The 19,987-nt window shown below is 44.3% G+C and overlaps 1 protein-coding gene across 2 annotated transcripts in view; it reads right to left on the reverse strand.

Moving 5' to 3' along the window:
- The window catches only part of PRKCE (protein kinase C epsilon), a 1,182,017-nt gene that overhangs the window by 443,051 nt on the left and 718,979 nt on the right, over positions 1–19,987 (reverse strand). For both annotated transcript variants that reach the window (XM_085612767.1, XM_085612766.1), the window contains one exon: positions 16,111–16,284. In XM_085612767.1, coding sequence (XP_085468893.1) covers positions 16,111–16,284 — 174 coding nt within the window. The remainder of the gene's footprint in view (positions 1–16,110; positions 16,285–19,987) is intronic.

Below are 19,987 nucleotides of genomic sequence, written 5' to 3' on the forward strand. Positions count from 1 at the left end.
ATAAAGTGTTCAAGTCTCCGCTGACAAGTTACAGGTCATTTGTATTCAACAGGTCTATAGTGTTGAAACTCCTGCCCTTTTAAATCATGAAACGGATAGAGGAGGCAATTAGCAGCTCCTGGAAAAAGTGGTTCTAAAGCATTCAGGGATCCTGGTGTCCAGTCTCTGAAAATTGTTCTTGACCATACCTGATAATGGCTCCATATGTCATCAATCTACTGAACAGACAAGCAAGGAGATGACACCGTGGATTATGCACCCGCTGTGAAAGTCTGTGTGTGAAATACGCGGACCACAGCTTCGAATTCATATAGAACTATAGGTGGGTAACAGTGAATTACGAGAGCAAAGCTCGAATTGTCTATGAAGTCCCTCAAAACCCGACGTGAAAACCACCCCCGTGATAGACTTTTTACCCATGTTATGATTGGCCCCCAAAATCAATCTGCCCATGCATTCAACTACTGCACAGGGGCAGAGGATAATTGGAAAAGTTATACATAACATGCGCTCGTCTCCCTGACCCAAATGTGAAAAATAAATATCTTACCTGCAATCCTTAACCCAAACCCTCTACCTTCCCTGCCTTCCTTCCCCCGCTGCAGCTGTGCTCAACGAAAGCCAGAGCTCTCAGGGAGCCCGGTCACCTGGCCGTGAGGCCTGTATGATGTCACAACAGTTAATAGGCAGTTTTGATATTAACTGTTGTGCTGTCATAGCAAGGAGTTATAACTTTCAGAAACTGAAATAAACGATAGAGCCTCTTGTAAGCCATACATTATGGTATGCATGACCCACGTGAGAACAACTTGGTTAGGTAATAAATCCCATAGACACACAAGCGCCATCCACATTGCGGGACTCAGAGGCCGGGATCCCTATGTTACAGAGACAGACAGTGAGTGGAGGCTGTGGGTAAAAGCCAGGAGCATGGACAGGAGAGCTCAGGACGTGCCACATAAAGTGAGCGCTGAAAGTGCTAATTTAAGGCATAGTCTCTGCCAAAGTTTGAAGTCTTAAGTGGCTCAATAGCCAGAGCAGTGCTATTTGACCACCACTGATGATGGAAAATAGATTTCTTTCCACTGGAACTTTGAAGGAATTCTCATGACAGGAAATGTAGTAACTTTTACTAAAATCTCCAAAATAAATAGCACATGTCAAAACACAAAGGAAAATGAGAATATAACACAAACATAGCAGGGCACAACACAACAAAGCAGTCAAAACAGAATGTAATAGCTGTGGTTGCTGGAACTGTCTCGGACCACATGTTCCCATTTGTTATATAATGTTTTGCTCTATTGATGCCAGATTTCAATAAAAAGCGTTTAAGGAAAATAGAATGCAACACAACAGCTACAGTACCATAAAACAACAACATAATGCATCAGAAAATATCAAGAGCACAAAACACAACACAACATATTGCTGTCACAGCAAATTGGAACACAACAATGATGCACATACATTCTTGTCATGCCCCATTACAGAGACCCTGCTGCTCAACACTGCGGAGAGCATGTAGAGTACGAGCAAAGGTACTGGCAAGTGACAGACAAAGGATACAGTGCCACACAGACTATAGCTCCCAAGTGGCACTGCACAGATTCACAGAGACATCACATGAAGGCACAGAGCTTCTGGGAGATGCAGTTCATGCAGTAGATGTGCATTGAGAACATGGACCTCAAGTATATGATAACACCCAGTGAATCTGTGCCTGAGGCTCTGCAAAGGGGAGAGGATGCCAACGTGCATCTGCCTCTGTCCGAGTTGATGGAGTTAAGGATGAATGCCAAGCGGAGCATATGCCGAAGAACAAGTCAGCATGCCCTGACAGCGGGCAGCCTCCGAGCACAGGACAGTGTCAGAACTGTGAATCTGGTGGTGGACCCAGGAAAGGGAAAAGAGGAGCAGGCCACAGAGTGCAGGCTTCGATAGCCACTGGGCCACAGATGGCTTCGAGTACACGCAATGTGACAACACACAAACACATGATCCCACACCGCTTGCAGCTCTGAAAAGGGAAATAGGGGAGAGGAGTTGGCCTAACGGCTAGGGCGCTCGACCTCGAACCTGGGGAACTGGGTTCGAGTCTCGGTAATGACGCTGAACATCCTGTGATTCTGGGCAAATCACTTAATCTCCCCGTGCCTAACAAAAAAATGAATGTGTGTCCTTATGTAACGTAACTGGTGCTATGTAAAGCGCTCTGATACCTGATCGGATTCGGGTCAAGTTTGCGCTATATAAAACTCTGCCAAAAAAATAATAATAATAGACTTGGGAATCTGCAACGTTCCATAGCTATTGTCCTTTGGTGAAAATGTACTACTGGAACCCATCTTGCCACCACTACTTTATTACTGGTACAACTAGACACTACTGCCATAGTGGTCATGTTTCAATAGTAACACCTCCCAGCAGGGCTGCTCTTCTCACAGCACCAAGACACCAAGACATTGTCATCAAAATACTGGCGCTTCGGCCATACCATTGACGGTCAGTAGCAGCACTCCAGGGAAGACCTGGTACACTTCAAATTGACAGTACCTGCCCTTCTCAGCAATAGACGGTACCAGTATTTCTCATGGCCATTACCTTTTAGTGGGTCAGTACCAGCATGTCCCAGAAGGACAGTTGCACTTTTAAGGTGACAGCAGCTTCACTTGTTTGCAGGACTATTGCACATTTAGTGGAACAATCCAAGCACTTCTTTCGAAGGGTTGCAACAGCGTAGTGAGTATGCCCTCCATTTTAAGCACTTTTAATGATCAAACGTACACATACAGGACACATCTTTAAATGCTGCATTGCACGGTATGAGGGATTACATGTCGCAGTTTATAGTATAAGACCAGGAAGTAAGCATCGGATACAGTCTATTTTTTTTCAAAACAAAGCTCATGTGTTTCTTCTTGACAATTCTTCCATGAAATAACAGGACACAGAAATCGAGTCGACCAACACACACCACACTCACTCACTCTAGATGAGGTCAACCAGCAAATGCCACACTCGCTCCAGATCATGTCCCACCAGCACACTCCACACTCACTCTAGATGAGGTCAACCAGCACACTCATTCCACACCAATTGCAGCCAGCACATTCCACACTCACTCCAGATCAAATGCAGCCAGCACATTCCACACTCACTCCAGATCAAAATCAAATGCAGCCAGCACATTCCACACTCACGCCAGATCAAAATCAAATGCAGCCAGCACATTCCACACTCACTCCAGATCAAAATCAAATGCAGCCAGCACATTCCACACTCACGCCAGATCAAAATCAAATGCAGCCAGCACATTCCACACTCACTCCAGATCAAAATCAAATGCAGCCAGCACATTCCACACTCACTCCAGATCAAAATCAAATGCAGCCAGCACATTCCACACTCACGCCAGATCAAAATCAAATGCAGCCAGCACATTCCACACTCACGCCAGATCAAAATCAAATGCAGCCAGCACATTCCACACTCACTCCAGATCAAAATCAAATGCAGCCAGCACATTCCACACTCACGCCAGATCAAAATCAAATGCAGCCAGCACATTCCACACTCACTCCAGATCAAAATCAAATGCAGCCAGCACATTCCACACTCACTCCAGATCAAAATCAAATGCAGCCAGCACATTCCACACTCACGCCAGATCAAAATCAAATGCAGCCAGCACATTCCACACTCACTCCAGATCAAAATCAAATGCAGCCAGCACATTCCACACTCACTCAAGATCAAAATCAAATGCAGCCAGCACATTCCACACCCACTCCAGATCAAAATCAAATGCAGCCAGCACATTCCACACTCACTCCAGATCAAAATCAAATGCAGCCAGCACATTCCACACTCACGCCAGATCAAAATCAAATGCAGCCAGCACATTCCACACTCACGCCAGATCAAAATCAAATGCAGCCAGCACATTCCACACTCACTCCAGATCAAAATCAAATGCAGCCAGCACATTCCACACTCACTCCAGATCAAAATCAAATGCACCCAGCACATTCCACACCCACTCCAGATCAAAATCAAATGCAGCCAGCACATTCCACACTCACTCCAGATCAAAATCAAATGCAGCCAGCACATTCCACACTCACTCAAGATCAAATGCAGCCAGCACATTCCACACTCACTCCAGATCAAAATCAAATTCAGCCAGCACATTCCACACCCACTCCAGATCAAAATCAAATGCAGCCAGCACATTCCACACTCACTCCAGATCAAAACCAAATGCAGCCAGCACATTCCACACTCACTCCAGATCATATGCAGCCAGAATATTCCACACTCACTCCACATCGTGCCCCACAGCACACTTCACACCCACTCGAAATGATGCCTCACCTGCACACTCCACATTCACTCCAAATGCTATGCAGTCAGCACATTCCACACTCACTCAAGATCATGTCCCACCATCACACTCCACACTCACTCCAGATTATGCCCCACCAGCACACTCCACACTCACTCCAAATCCAATGCAGCCAGCACACTCACGCCAGATTATGCCCCACTAGCACACTCCACACTCACTGTAGATTAGGCCCACCAACACACTCCACACTCACTCCAATTCATATGCAGCGAGCATATTCCACACTCACTCCAGATCGTGTCCTACTAGCATATTCCACACACTCCAGATTATTTAGCAGAAGAATCCTAAAAATAAGTATTCCATCAGTGCCACTGCCTGGCTGTGGGCACTGCTTAATTTGAGCCAGTGGTTATCGGTTGGGGCCACCGGCACTCATTGTTTTGGGACTGGCATTTATTTTTTCTAATCCAACACTTTCTTAAAGCAAGAGAGGGAAAACGGACATTGGAGAAAGAAAGACGGGAAAACAGTCATAAAGATAGAAAGCAGGAAACTGCAAGAGAGATAAGAGGCAGGAATCTGCAATAAAGAGGTAAAGGGGCAGCGAGAGTCTGGAAGTCACTTTAAGAGGCTCGGGATTGATTTAAGACTATCCTGCCTTGGGATTCTGTGTGACGGTGCCGGCCACGGGCTTCTGATTAAAGCATCGGCCACCAACACTTAGGGCCTAATTTAGATCTTAGCGGACGGGTTACTCTGTCACAGCGGTGACGGATATCCTGTCCGCCAAAATATAAATTCAATTTAGATATATCCTGTCCGTCGAAATATAAATCCAATTTAGATTTAGCGGACGGGTTACTCCATCACTACGGTGACGGATATCCCATCTGCAGAAATATAAATATCATAGGATGTAATTGGATTTATATTTCGGCAGACGGTAAATCCGTCACCCTTGTGACGGAGTAACCCGTCTGGCAAGATCTAGGTAAGGCCCTCAGTCTTTAAGTTACCCTGTGCATGAATGACAAAAAATCAATCCGGCTGTTTTCAGAAGAGATGCTGCTGCATACAGCACTGGACTTCCGTTGTCTTTGTCTCTCCACTGCCAGCAATCCCCCAACAAGATGTCATCATCAATGTTTTCTTAATTTTTTTTATTGGCATTTCAAAACAACAGGATATGTTCTGTATATAAATGTCGTTATTTGCTGGGAGGGACACCAGCCCTGGATAAGCTGGGAGTGGCAAAGTTGGCAAGAGCGGGTACGCACTGTGGTATAAGTGGTGAAAGCTGCATCGCCTGGCACACCTCAGATGTTGTCTCTAGTCATCATGTGGTCTAAGGACAGAACGAATGACTACTGAGACCTCGGTTTCACGTACCTGCCTCAAATCGGACTTTCATATGCTTTCTCGTCGTGTTTATCACTTTTGAGCACACTGCGTCAACTATGCAGTTCGGCAAGTAAACACACGTCATCATTCTCCGAAGTATGCAACCCATTCCAGTGGTTTGTCAGAGTCGCGCTTCCTTAAAAAGTCCTCACATTTCAGCAGACCCTGCGTGAACACTTACTGTGTTCACACGAGAAAACAGTGGTGCAACACTCCTTGTTTTCAGTTTCAATTATGTTCCTTCATTCTCATTATTGTAATCCAATATAATTCTATACATCCGTCTTCACCTTAAAGGCGGTTTTAATTATTTACCTGGAGGAGAAATGGCAGATATTGCTTTGCAGAGTGACAAAGAGGGTTTGTGCGTGTCTTGATTCGGAGTGTGCCTGCGTGTGCATGTGCGCGTGCAAGGCTGAGTGACAGACTGTCGAGATTCGCGGAGAGGAAGAATGGCAGGAATCCGCGTTGAGTCTGTACCCTCAGCAACAAAAGGCAATAATGAATAGCTACCATGGAATCAGGAACAGAGGCGCAACAAGAGCCACATTTCTCGGGAGGGGGGCTAATAAAAATTCCGGGGGGTTGGGTGGGGGGGCTAATTCTTCCAGCAATAGGCAGAGTGGAGATGCAGGGGCTCTAAGAAGGGGGGAAAGAACAACAAAGCCTCCTTAACAAGTAAATGGTCTTTTAAATACCTGTGAAGTACTCGGGCGCGTCTGCAATATGACGGACGCCAGAGCAGCCATCCCACAGCAGCTCAAGAACTGTCTGTGTGTGTGCCTGGGAAGCTGTCTCAGCCCGGGCTGACACACACGAGGGGGGGGGAGGGAAGTGAAGCCCTTTAAGCCCTATGGACGTTGCACGCCTAATCAGGAATACAGCTCCTGATGCGAGCGGTTATTGCCCATCTCCCTTTTATTTTACCTGGAAGCTTTGTGTCATTTCAGCAGGTGAATGGTTTGGGTGAAATACCCCCCGTCTGCAGTGTTCCTATAATGGCCAGCAACTCCCAGTACCGGCCCCATCAGGATTACTGGATCTTACACGAATGCATCACCTCTGTGTATGTATGTATGTATGTATGTATGTATGTATGTATGTATGTATGTATATATATATGTATATATGCATTTGGTATTTGTATAGCACAAACCCAACTGAAAAGCAGCAGACTGCTAAAAAGTATCAAAGCAAACATACAGTCGACAAGTTTTTGGGGGGCAAATGGCACAAAGCACACCTCGAATCTCCAGCTCTATGTGCACGACCCACACTACTTAGACTCCTTAGGATGTCCAAGTTGGTGCCTATGGACAGACGGGTACACTCCTGCTACACTAAATGGCCCCTCTGCGTGAACCTCAATTGCAGATTCCAAAAGGATGGACATTTGACAATGTAAAACGAGCACAAACAACAACACGGTGTAGCTATGGCAACATTTTGTCTATGAGAACATGGCCGACAGCCAACATTGCAAAGCTTCTACCATGAGTGCAATCTAATATGTTTGTGCAGATTGCTCCATTGTTTCTATTATTAAATCCTGCTGTAACTCAAGAAAGACGAGCCACATTCCAAAGAATCAGGAAACTGTATTACAATTAGGAAAATTGGAAGCTTGCAAGAAAGCACATTGTGTCCATATTTTAGATGTGAAAACTCTATCAAGCAAGAAATAGAGAGACTGGCATGAATGAGGAGAGTGCAGTGACGGAATGACTGAATGCTATTCTCAGTGTCTTTGTGGCGCTGTGTTCTACACATTTTATTACATAAAACTTGTTTACAGCTAGGATTTTTAATGTGGCAAACATGGGATGTATCCATTCCATATTTTCAGGACTTCCCCATTAAATATATTTCTAAATCTAAGGGATGGATTTCAAGCGCCTGGAGAGGTAATCATGATTTATCAAACCCAATAAAATCCAAGAGCAAGGGTTCTGAATTTATCAGAAGCAATAAATAGCACCTATTCTCAGTGTTCCCTCTGTAATGGGGAAATACACCAGGAAGTTGGGTTTAATGCACCAAAATCTGCATGTCTCTCTATTTACAAGTTTCACCCTTTAAATTCAGGGCTGAAATTTAACAGAGGTGTGAACTTTATTGTGTCTGGTAATTACCAGGTGAGATGAACATCACATCACTTATAACCACAAACGTAATTTATCAGGACACTTGCAATCAGGACCGTAAATATGGCTTGGGTCCAGCAATCCTGGGGCAACGCTGGATACGCCTGGATAACAGAAAAGCAGGACTATAAACTTAAATATATGGAACCAGGATGTAAGCTAGCACAATCAAAGTTATGTGATATTGTGGAATGATTAGGGTATATTGAATGTATTAACCCAAAGGTATGCAATGTCTTAGCTTCTAGACACTCTGAGTTGATTGAGGAAAGTAGAGCATGTGAAACTCAAAATGTTCTTAGATGACTTGGCAGGGTGTTACAGATTTGGTACGAGTGACCTCCAAATGCACATCCATGCATGCATGTTTTGTGAAAGCTTGAACTGAGAGCAGTGCTTAATTTGAGCCGGTAGTTTCCGGTGCACGGCACTAGAACTTAATTGGTTTCTGGTGCTCGGCACAAGCACTTAATTGTCAACCCCACACATAGTGGCACTGCACATCTAATTTAGAGAGGAGCAGAACAACGGTTGTTTATGAATACAATTTACATAAAAATACTAATACCTGCCTACCCAGCCATTCCCTTATCTTTGGGGACTTTTCGCACTTGCAGGTGAGAGAGATGGTTAGTAGTTGATTTGGTACCGCCGTTGGCAGCGATGTCAGGGACAACGGGTGCTGCAAACTGCAGTGGCCTCCTGGTCAGGGCCCTGGCACTTATTATTTCACAAATTAAGCACTGCCTGAGAGAAGGTTAGCATATTTAAGGATTAATAATTCAGGATATGTGGTCTGAAAGTAGACATATTGTACATATCACATTGAATATGCAATATTTTCAGTGACAATGGGAGGGAGTGAGGCAATATGAAATGTTGTCATGTCGTGCCAATAAATGTACAGACCATTTTCAGGAAAGGGAAAACATTTTAAGCAATTTAGTAACAAAACATTAACTCTTTGGCAACTAATGGAATCAATGTTGGTCGTATCAGTGAGGCCTAGGGAGGAATCTCAATTTCATGAATGAATTCCTTTGGTGTGAGCATCATGGGAACAAGAACTGGAGCAATAGTCGGAGGATGTCAAATATAACGATCTTGGTTTAACCGGGATTATTTAATATGAGGATGTCCATCAACGGATTATTGGGACCCACTGCAACCTTTGAAGGTTGGGATGTGCCTGACGAACTGGTAACAAAAGATGAAACCAAACCATGCAAGAACATCTTCTCACATCAGAGCATTAGCAGGCTTACACTTCTCTTCGCAAGATAGTTAAATTTGCTCCTGAGAACAAATTGATGAACCAACCAAGTGCAAGTTTGGGATCAGGAATAACATGAAAATCATACTATGTGAAACTGCTTAAAAGATCTTGCCTAAAAGAGATATAAATTTGGTGCGACATGGAACGGAGGGACTTACTCCTGCTCTCTAAACAGTCGATGCCTTGGGCGACCATGAAGTGCTGATGAAGATAATAGGGGTGGTTGGGGATTGTTGAAACAGCGCTTCAGTGCACGTGATTATTTCTTCCAGATCGCAGTCAGTAAATTTGAAGTGGGTCAGTCAAGTCATCAGAAGCAAGGTCATGTGCACCATCTAGCGGTGCTCTTTGCTTTACTCAGTGTTGTTCTATACATATATGTGCTTGCTGACACACGTAACTGAGCGCCACAACCTGCAATTCAAGAAGCATGCGAATGACGCACAGTTCTGTGTCTAACTGGAAGAGGGATCAAGAAACAATGTCAATCTAATTGATGGGATTCAGGATTATTCCAAACTGTTGCTTGTCAAGTAATGCAATTCTCCCCTTCAAGCGGCCACAAAGACTGGACCTCAGCCTAGCACCCCGGCATCATCATCAGCATAGACCTACCTTTCAATGCATAAATTATTGAAATGATCAAAAACAGAAATGTCACAGTATTGCCACTTGGGAAAATACTAGATCCTCTGGAAGTAAACCATAGAAATAACCAGAGCGCTTGTGATGGTTCAGCTAAACGACTGCTCCATAATAAGCACACGCCTTCAAAATCACTTGTGCATAGACTTCAGCAAATTTAACGTCAGGCTGACAAGCAAATCCTATATATCCAAAGATGGGATCATAAGAGGCCAACTATGAAAGCTCTCTTTTTCTCATGTACGTCCCAGTGAGAACCCAGATTAAACATTCTTAATCCTGTCAATAAAGCTTAATACAAAATGGGCCCGAGCGTCCTCCAAAAACTGCTGTCGCCCTACGTACCAGCTAGAGCCGCCAGATCCACAAACAGTCGCACAATATTTACTAAACAAGTGGCTGCATGATGGTAGCAGAGCACTAGGAGACCAAGGATTTATTGAAAATAATTGAAAATTATTGAAAACCTTCAGCCCAACACTGAGAGCCGAATCCGACACACGTCGTTTCAGTGGAAAACCAAAAACAGATCAAATCAGAGAAGACTTCAACTCACAGGAACAAAACTAACTTACAGCAGTCCATAGCATAGGTAATGACCACCATGCCCTTACCAATGACACACCGAGGTGTGCAAAACTAATTTTTTGGGGGAAGTTTGGCAAAATTGCATGTACATTTCACAAAATTACATTTCCAGAAACGAATGTGGTTGCATGTGCATTGCGTGATTTGTTTTATCCGCTTGCACAACTTGAGTAAAAAAATACTCACGAGATACCAGACGGAGACTGATTCGAGCACTATATATTTTTCTCTCAGTGAGACATTGTCATTGCAAACTGGCATCTTGCAAGACTTTTTTACATGAGACACACTCAGGTAAAATAAAGTAACAGACATCAAATAGGGCAAATTTCTCCAGCATCTCAATCCAGGGTCGACACAGACTGAAATGCACCTCACAGTGTTAGTTGCCGAGATGAAACTAAATGGAGAAAGGCATACCACTGAAACTGCTATGGTGGAACATTTTCGACATTTACCCACGCAATCTAAATTCCATATTGCAGCTACACTACACTGAACACTAATCACCAATCAACAAAAACCAATCTCAGTGGAGGCCTCTCCGCTAAGGCAGAGGAGCATCACTCCACTGCTTTCCGCACTGCAAAAAAGGAAAAATAAAACGATAATAACACAATGTTATTATCATCTTATTTTTCCGTGCTGAAGCCAATTTGGGGGAGGGACAGGGCTTGGCTGTCATCACAGCTAGCAGAGGGAGGAGTGGTTGGTGCACTTAAGTGCGCATGATGGTTTGGTCGGCCTTCTAGGGCTGGCCAAAGAGACATGCGCACTTAGCATTTTGCCCACCTGGCTGTATTGCACAGCCTGGGTGGAGAACATGCACAGACTGCCACTGCCGAAGCAGGCTGCTCAGACCGATGATGACACGGATGTCATGCTGGTGACAGGCAGCGTCATGATTGGCCTGGGGAGTCTGGGAGCCTGGGTGCTTCCAGTTGACAAAAGAGGATGGTAGAGAGGGGGCGGCCAGCAGGTAAGTGACATTTTTTTTTTTTTATTTTTTTTTTAACAGCACCCCCCTTTCCCTCTCCCCTCTCCCCCCTCCCCCGCACCGTGAACACTACTGCCCCGGAGCAGCCATCGCTGGCCAATCTGAGTTTCTGCCTCAGATTTAATCTGGACTTTACCGCTATGGAATCTAAATTAACCCTCCATTAATCCCACACACGTCCCCCTCTCACTCTGTGGGACTAGACCTACCTTCACAGACAAGAGTCCAACAGCAAGAACAACGGGGAGTGACCAGAGACAGGACTGTGGAACACTGTGCTACATGTCAACCGCAATCTGAAGCGGCCGGACAGGATACATTTTAGCATATTACAATAATCCTAAAATAAATAGTATGTACAAAATATGAATGTAACAAGAATGCAGAATTCACTCAACTCAGCAATTGTAACAAATATAAAAAAAAGGCACAAATATTAAAACCGTAAATATGTTCTTTTCAAGAAGTTTGTAACAAAAGGCAAGCTAAAGCTACAAAATTGCAAAATGGAAGAAAGGATTGTCTTCAATTCCAAGAAACGAAGCAAAACATCCAGCTGCAGAAAGTGTACTTTTTGCAAAATCTAAGAATACCCTAAACTGGTTCACTCTGGATAGACTAGGGAAGCCTCGGGCCTGAGACTTGCACAGGCCCCCACAGAGTCAACTATCCCCACTTCACGCTGAACATAAACAACAATTTAGCTTTTTTGAGGAATGTGAATATTCATGTTGCAGTTGGTTCCGGCGGTGCCTCCCTGCTGCCTGGGAGGTGGAAGAGTATTACTCTGCGATGCTGGCAGCTAACTAAGCAACTCTCCTGATGGAGTGGGCATCTCCTGGCTATGCGTGGTATGAGGAATGGGTCAGACAGGATCAAAGCCTCACCACTTCCTTCAGTAACCCACTGCTGGGGTGCTGGTTGGGCCCTACACATTACTGACAGCTAAAGCTGCTAGATTATCCCTTTTTAACTTTAATTTATTATACGTGGTTTTCCATAGCATGGAGCAGACCTCAATGACACCAGATCACTATACAGAAATTAAAAAATAAAAGAACGAACTATTACAGAAATTAACAATCAATCTGTGTGGAGAGCAAGATTCTTAAATATATATCACACATATTTAAGGAAGGGGAAAAGCCGAGTAAACAAACTCTGGAGATAGTGCTCCATTTGTGACAGTAAGCATCGCCTTAACATGACCAGCTCTTTGAGTAAGGAGGTCCTTCATTTTGAGTGTGAAAATATTGATTTTTGGCACTTTTCCTTCAGAGAGCGTCAGGGAATTCCAGAGCGCGGGAGTAGCTCCAGAGAAGGCCCACATGTTGGTTCTCTGTTTAAAAACTCTATGGATAGCCAGGCCTACCCATTCTGCGACGGTTGTATGACTTTACTACGCATTCCTTTGTAACGCATGCCTTTACCACGCATCCGTTACAACGCAAATGCCATCACCACACATATCCTTTACCACGATAATGCCTTTTACACGCATACTTTTACAACGATTTTCGTTGTTAAATTATGCATGTTAATGGCATTTTCATGTTAAAGAATATCACACTAAAAATGTACCCTTTAAATTTACCCCTGTGCGACACCACCCCCTCATTCCCCCTTACCTCTCCTCGATCTTCCTTGGTAACGTTGCACGTCGTTAAGAGGAACCGGAAGTGTCCTTCTGTTTCCCCTAACGACGCCGATTGCCTCCACATCTCTTTCTTTAAATGACGGAAACAGGTGCGTTTTTTTTATATTTTATTTTTGAGGGTGCCCCCCCCAAAGCCCCATTTTTTAATCCCACGCTTTTTTTGGAGGGGGAGACCCCCTAACCCCTCCCTTTTTTTTCTTTTAACTTTAGCACACATGCCTTTACTACGAATCTCGTAGTAAAGGTATGCGTGGTAAAGGCTTTTTGCTGTAACCACGCATGCGTTGTAATGCATGCGTGGTTATGGTCATGCGTGGAAACGGCCGCGTTGTAGTGGCCGTTTCCCTTCCGCGACTGAATGATCAGGCGCCGCTGGATTGTCTTAAGCTTGTTTGTTAGATATTTTACAGTGTTCAAATGTACTGGCTCGTAGGTCATCCTGAGCACCCTCTGGCTTCATGTGTGAACCATGGGAAATTATTTACCAGTGGGATGATGAGATCCTCGCCGCACATACCCTCAACTAGACATGCCGCAGCATAGACTACTGCCCATTGAGGGTGCTACCCTGGATTTAGGAACTCCTACAAGCAGTGCTCTGTAATAAGGGCGGGAGCTTGAACCATAGGTTTCAAGCCTTGTTCATGAACGAAGTGTTTACAATTTGTATACCATTAAATTCTGATCTGATAAGAAAGCCCAAACATCGTTCACATTTCAACATTCAATAATAACATTATTTTAAAATGTATGAATTTAGACATCAATGAACGCGCTTAGTGCTGGAAAGTAGGGGCATCCCACTAGACACTGGTTCCAGAAGCTACTTCTGGCCAGGATCTGGGATCCGGCCGACCCAGGGAAATATGCTGAATCTGCCCTGGTGTTGTCATTTTCTGGTAACAGGACAAAATTCAGAAACACCCATATGTTGCCTCCATTCCATTCGGAGCAGCAACCTGTAGGCAAGGAGTGGGATCTCGTATTTTCACTTACAGTCGGGCCCAAAACAAAGGTCTGATTTAAAGAGCCATCAGCCCTCCCTTTGTTCAGTTATCATCTTGGCTGGGAACCATATGGATCCTAACTCCTAGACGCCAATGCCATGGAAGGAAAGAAAAGTGCCCAGCTTGTTATCACTTCACAAGTGCTTTAGAGAAACTATGACTTGGAGGCAGGCTTTTGCTTTATTCATCCCCATGTATGAGATGTGCTTGCATAGGGTGCCAGATTTATCTGTGAGCATGAGTTATTACACAAATAATGATTTAAGCAGCACATACTAATTTATGTTTTATTTAATACTGTCATAGCACTACTTACTCCAATGCAGGGTGCTAGAGCACCTTACATCACACAAAGTCTATAAATAATGTTGTAAATAAATGTGCAGGAAATGTTACATAAGACAATGAGGGTTATAAGGTGCAGGGATCACATATCAACAATATTTACTAAGAGTGGGTCACAATGTATAATGTAACGCAGCGATTGGGGTTGTGTGTCGTAACAAAACCCTTCTCTGCAACCGTAGAATAAAACCAGATTTAGAATAAAACAATAAGGACTTAAACCCATTATGTACAGTTTGCATGCAGCTCTGTGATGCTGATAAACAGCTCACTGTGCTACATTAGAAGGATTGCAACTTATGAACAGGAAGTAACAAAAGGATCTTAGTGTCAAAAGTAGCGGCCCACTTACCTAGCTACATAAAATACAAATCTATGATCCGCATGTTACATGATGTGCTTTGCAGCAGGTGCAGTAGCCCTCTGTGCTACCTTATGATTCAAAACTGTGACTGTACAAAACACAGAACTCTCCCAGAGCTACATTAACCCCAGAGTTATCTTACCACCATTGTGATCCCCTCAGAATTGCCGGGCACTAAAAGATCTCTGCAGCAGTAAGATACTTAGAAATGAAGCCTCTTTGTGACCAAAGAAGTAAGATAGAACAGATTTACTGTCACATCTGCCCTAGTTGGCAATTTATTTGCAGCATTTGTTTACAATAAATGTTTACGTTGATCGTCACGCTTGACCTTTCAAGCTCCGTCCCTCCTGACTCCACACCCTTTCCTCTAGCACACCTTGATCCCCAACTTAAATTATGGGTTCCTGGAGTAAATGTTGTCCAATTCCAGCAGTTGAATGTGTTTTTAAAGAGCACCTCCAGACCAAATGGCCTTCGATGACTGTGGAGGGCTTTTCACTGACCACACGTGGGATTCGTGTACCTTTAAATGTATCATTCGAGGAGCTGCCATGGGGCTGGGTGAACCTGCCAGAAAGCAGCATTCTGATGTGCCAGCCAGATGGCTCAGCGAGCTGAATGCTTACGACCCTATGCTGTAATACTCAGGGCACGAGTATAAATCCCGGCAATACCAAGTTAGCCACGTATCATAATTAAGTCCATAAACCCAGTGTCATTTATAGTGCCTAGAAACGGCAGTTGTGCGGTGTGAAGCGCTACTTAAAAAACCCTTAATATTAGCATTTTGTGGTTAGGTGGTACTGGGTACACACAAGCTCGTAAAAAGATACAGATTAACAACTAATCAAAACATGACTACTAGAATGACGTAAAACGTAAGTTATCTATCTCACCGTGTCTTTTTTGTACAAAATCAGGTTAGTGACGTCGATTCATTCTACAAAACGTTTGCTTCAAACAAAACACAACTTGAAAGCACGACACGATGGGATATTGCTGGTTCAATACTGCCACCTTGTGTTTTTGACAGGTTTTGACATTCTGTCTAGTATTGTAACTGTTTACGTTCGTTCATTCATTGAGTTAATACATCGGAATAGACGTCTTTAGGATTTCATAATAACTGCCTTAAATCAGCATGCCGTTTTTTAAAAACAATGATTCTAGTGTCATAAAAACACCATGACGCGTCAAGCCGACAAATCCGCGAGAACACCACAAGCCAAGATTCGACCACATATGATTTTTCGCCGTGTGTATTTTCCATCAGCTGCTTGAGTGCAGATGGTGCAGATGCACCAGGGCCGCAGCAGGCGCAAAGCATACCTTTGTCTGGAAGCAGCAGTAGAGTTGTGTCAGGTAAGGATGTTTTCGTGCCAATGCTAAAATCCTCTTTTCCGTCATAGTGCAATCAACGTCGTCATCTTGAAGAATGACGTCTTTCTTGAGGACTTTCACAGCGTACACTTCATCCTTTCCTTTGAGCTCAGCAAGCATCACCTACAAGGCAACAATAATCTCTGTTGAGGCACAGACTGCAGAAGGACATACGCTAATTACATATAATGACGAAGCAAGACTGATGAAGTAAACCACAAAAACGGAAAAATATAAATATTTGTTACCGGAGCGCGTTTATTACATTGTTGATGGCTTGTTGGACGCATGGCACCCCTCAAGTTAGGGTTAATTAAGATTGTTACTCCAGACTCCGCATATTAAATCGGAGCACACGCTGGTGCCACGTCAATCAAACCACCCGCCGCGTGGACACACGCTGCGCCCCTAATGACGACAGAGAGGGTTTCCTAGAAGGCGGGGAGGCCAGCTGGCAGCAGGAATGTGCTTTTAGCAATGGGGAGCAGGGTTACCAGATGAGTCCACGTCATCTGAACACAGCTTTTCCAGTCAGAGGTTTTATTTAACAAATGACTTTTTTCAGGTGTGTTAAAGCAAATGGATTCAGCTACAACCTAACACGTTATGGTGGCATTTTACTGCTTGTTCAATAATCTGATATCGTAATTCCTCACAAGAGTAAAATATATATTGAAAACGCAAAAATGCATTTTCAGTGTCACGAGCTGGAAGGGACAATCCATAGAGATTTATAGGTGCATAATAAACATCTGCACAGCCTTTTGAAGACAGTATGTTGGGGTAGAGGTGGGCTAGCCAACAAATTCAAAGGGAGAGTCGAGCCAGAGCGGAGTCACGGGTCTAGCTTGCCTCTAAGAGCACATGTACAAGCACTAACATGTTTGCCACGTACACTGCACAAAGATCATGAATAACTATAATAAAGTTTCTTCAAAATAAAATAAGTATTTCTTTTGACATACAGAAGCGTTTCACCTTAGTACATCAAATTATATCACAACACAGAGAGCGGCATTTTATGAAAACAAGTTAGTTTTTAACCTGAACTTCCAAACATTCCCCGCCCCCTTACAACAATGTTGTTAGTGAACGAAAAGGCAAGCCTGTTGTCATGTACACTCTGTAGGTGGCCTAGATTCTTCTTATACATAGAGCAACAATATAGTCTATTAAATCAAACAGAGGAGAGCTTTTTTGACAGCGCACAAACTCAACTCACGTATTTGAAGGTGCGCTCCTATGTGATGATGCAGCAGAAGAAGGCTCGGGGAAATAAAATATACACACAATGTGGTTGAGAGGGGAACCCGGAATTGATCCCTTACTGGTTTCACATTGTGCAATCCAGCCACTATATGGGTATTACAGGTAAATTCTTTGTCTTTCATTCTTAGCGCATGACGTTACAGAGTCGGTGGCAAGCAGAAGCCAGATGAATGGTCGACTCGCTTTTGGCTCGAGTTTCCAAGGCGACCTCGAGCTGAGCCTGGGTTGTTGCCCAGGTTGCGGTCACTAGGTTATACTAGCGGGGCACATTTGGAGATATCACGCCAGGCTTTGGTTTCTCAGTGCCTTTGAGAAGTCTGCTGGGGCAGAATGTATAAACATCCCCTTTCACTTGGTATCAATGTCTAGAGACACAGTCTGTGGGCGTTAGTGTAGTTACTGCAGCCTAACCTAAATACACATCTGTAGTCATGGGTTTACCTGTGGCCTTAGTATGTGAAATTGCTCACGGTTTGTCTGCGCTGGGGCCGCCCTCATTTGTTTCTGTCCAGCCTGCGCAGGCAGGGGCATTCCGCCATGTCACAAAAACAATTGATGTGAACAGTGCAGTCAATGATAGCCCAGTTGTTGCACACTGCCGGTCCATCTCTCAATGCAGAAGTACAGCTGTACTTACATGAAGGGGCAGGGATCCCATGGAGGTAGCTGCAAGATGTGACTGCACTTGCCTGTTGAGGGATTCCTGGAATGCAGTGGCATAACGAAAGTTTAAGGGCCCCCCTGCAATGTAGATGGAGGGGCCCCCGCTCTGGATTTAATCCGGAGTGCTCAGGCCCAAGTACTGTGCTGAGGGGGCCCCTGCAGCTCTGGGGATCCTGCCCCGCGGGGGATGCGGGGGCCTGTGTTACGCCCCTGCTGGAATGTCTCTGTGACCCATATGCCCCCCTTCCAATGGGCGCCATTAGGAGCAGAAGGGTGCCCTGACAGATAGTCACTTCATATCCGACACCCCATCAGTGTGCCTCCCGATGGCCTGTATGCCCCAGTGCCAGCAGCTGTGATAACGCAAGAGTGATCCTCCACTGCATAATGCCATGGCACATGTAAATGGGCCGAGATAGAGTAAAAGGCGTGACAGCATAATACATTTTACAGAAGACAAGCGTATGCAGCCCTTTCAGTAATTCCAAAGTGCCCCAAAACAGATCCACTTGTTTGCTCTCCAGGATGTTTCTATACTATAGCTCCTGTTGAGCACGGGATGAACTTCTGCAGTCAAATGACAGGAGCTAAATTAATGTCTAACTCTAACAAGAGCTATTAAGTGTTAAGCTGTGCATGAAACCTTGATTGTGGCATTTTGATTCAGACTTAGCTGAGATACAGTGTTTGCCTGTGTAATCATTAGGATGTAACCCCCTCAAACACCCATTTCTCAACAGATCTCTTTTTATGCACTCATTACTCACAACTAGAGGTAGGTCTTGTGTCTGGACCATAAAGATGATGAGTAGTCAGGTAGAGGTGCCATTGGAGAAGAAAGGGTGGTGTCCTGATTGGCCGAATTCAAAGGGCCACTGGCACCTCAGGTACCACACTGGAATTATATGCACACTCATTAACTAGGACAGGGGAGCCTGAGTAAGAAATTCAACACTGGTCTAAATACTAACTACTGTATTATCTTTGGAATTCCACAGGTCTTTCTACTCTTACCTCTGTACGCTACTTTGTGGCCACAATCTCTCCGTACAACCATACATTAACAATATTTCAAAGTGTGTGTGTGTAACCTTGGAGCTGCTTACCTCAATGCTCTTCTGTCTATCACTCTGTTGTCTATTTTAAACGCAAATCCTTTACTGCAAATGCAATAGGAATTATGGGTGCCTATTCGAATAACCTCAAGCAAAAAGAACAATTGATGGACAGAATGCTGAACAATGTCATACATTCACCACAGTGCAGAGACCTGGGCCTAAATCCATCGTTTTTTTGCTCCCCATACCATTCCAGTTCAAACCCAGCCATATGCAAATCAGTCTTGACCCTGTTCCCCATGGGAACAGTCCAGCCTGAACTGCCAAGCCAGGTCCTCCATGGAGTGGAAACAAGCATCCTAGGACCGGTTTCAGGGTTTCACCCCTCATTTGCCAGGCTACCTTGAGTCCAGTGGCATGGAGAGCACGGGGCCCACGTCTGGGCATACCCGTCCCACTCGGGGGGACAAATGCAAAAACAACAGTTGATGGACAGAATGCTGAACAATGTCATACATTCACCCTTGTACTTGTGTTTGCTTTATTCAAATAACCTCAGCATGAACACCCACACTAAACAAGCAAAGAGAAACACCATCTTCCAAAGAATGAGTGAGAGCTACACTAATCAATGCCAGACAGGACTTTTCCTACACAGTATATTGTTACCTCCAAGGAAAAAGAGCACAAACAGCAAGAAGGCCCAAGAAGCAGTAATACAACTTAATATTAAACTGAACATTTTTAAAAATTACCACAGCAGTAGCATGAAACCTCCACAGGCTTTAATCTGGGCGGATTTGAAGAGGTAAGCAACACAATGGCTGTTTTGGTGC

The sequence above is a fragment of the Triturus cristatus genome, chromosome 6 (assembly GCF_964204655.1).
Source record: "Triturus cristatus chromosome 6, aTriCri1.1, whole genome shotgun sequence".
NCBI classification, from domain to species: Eukaryota; Metazoa; Chordata; class Amphibia; order Caudata; family Salamandridae; genus Triturus; species Triturus cristatus.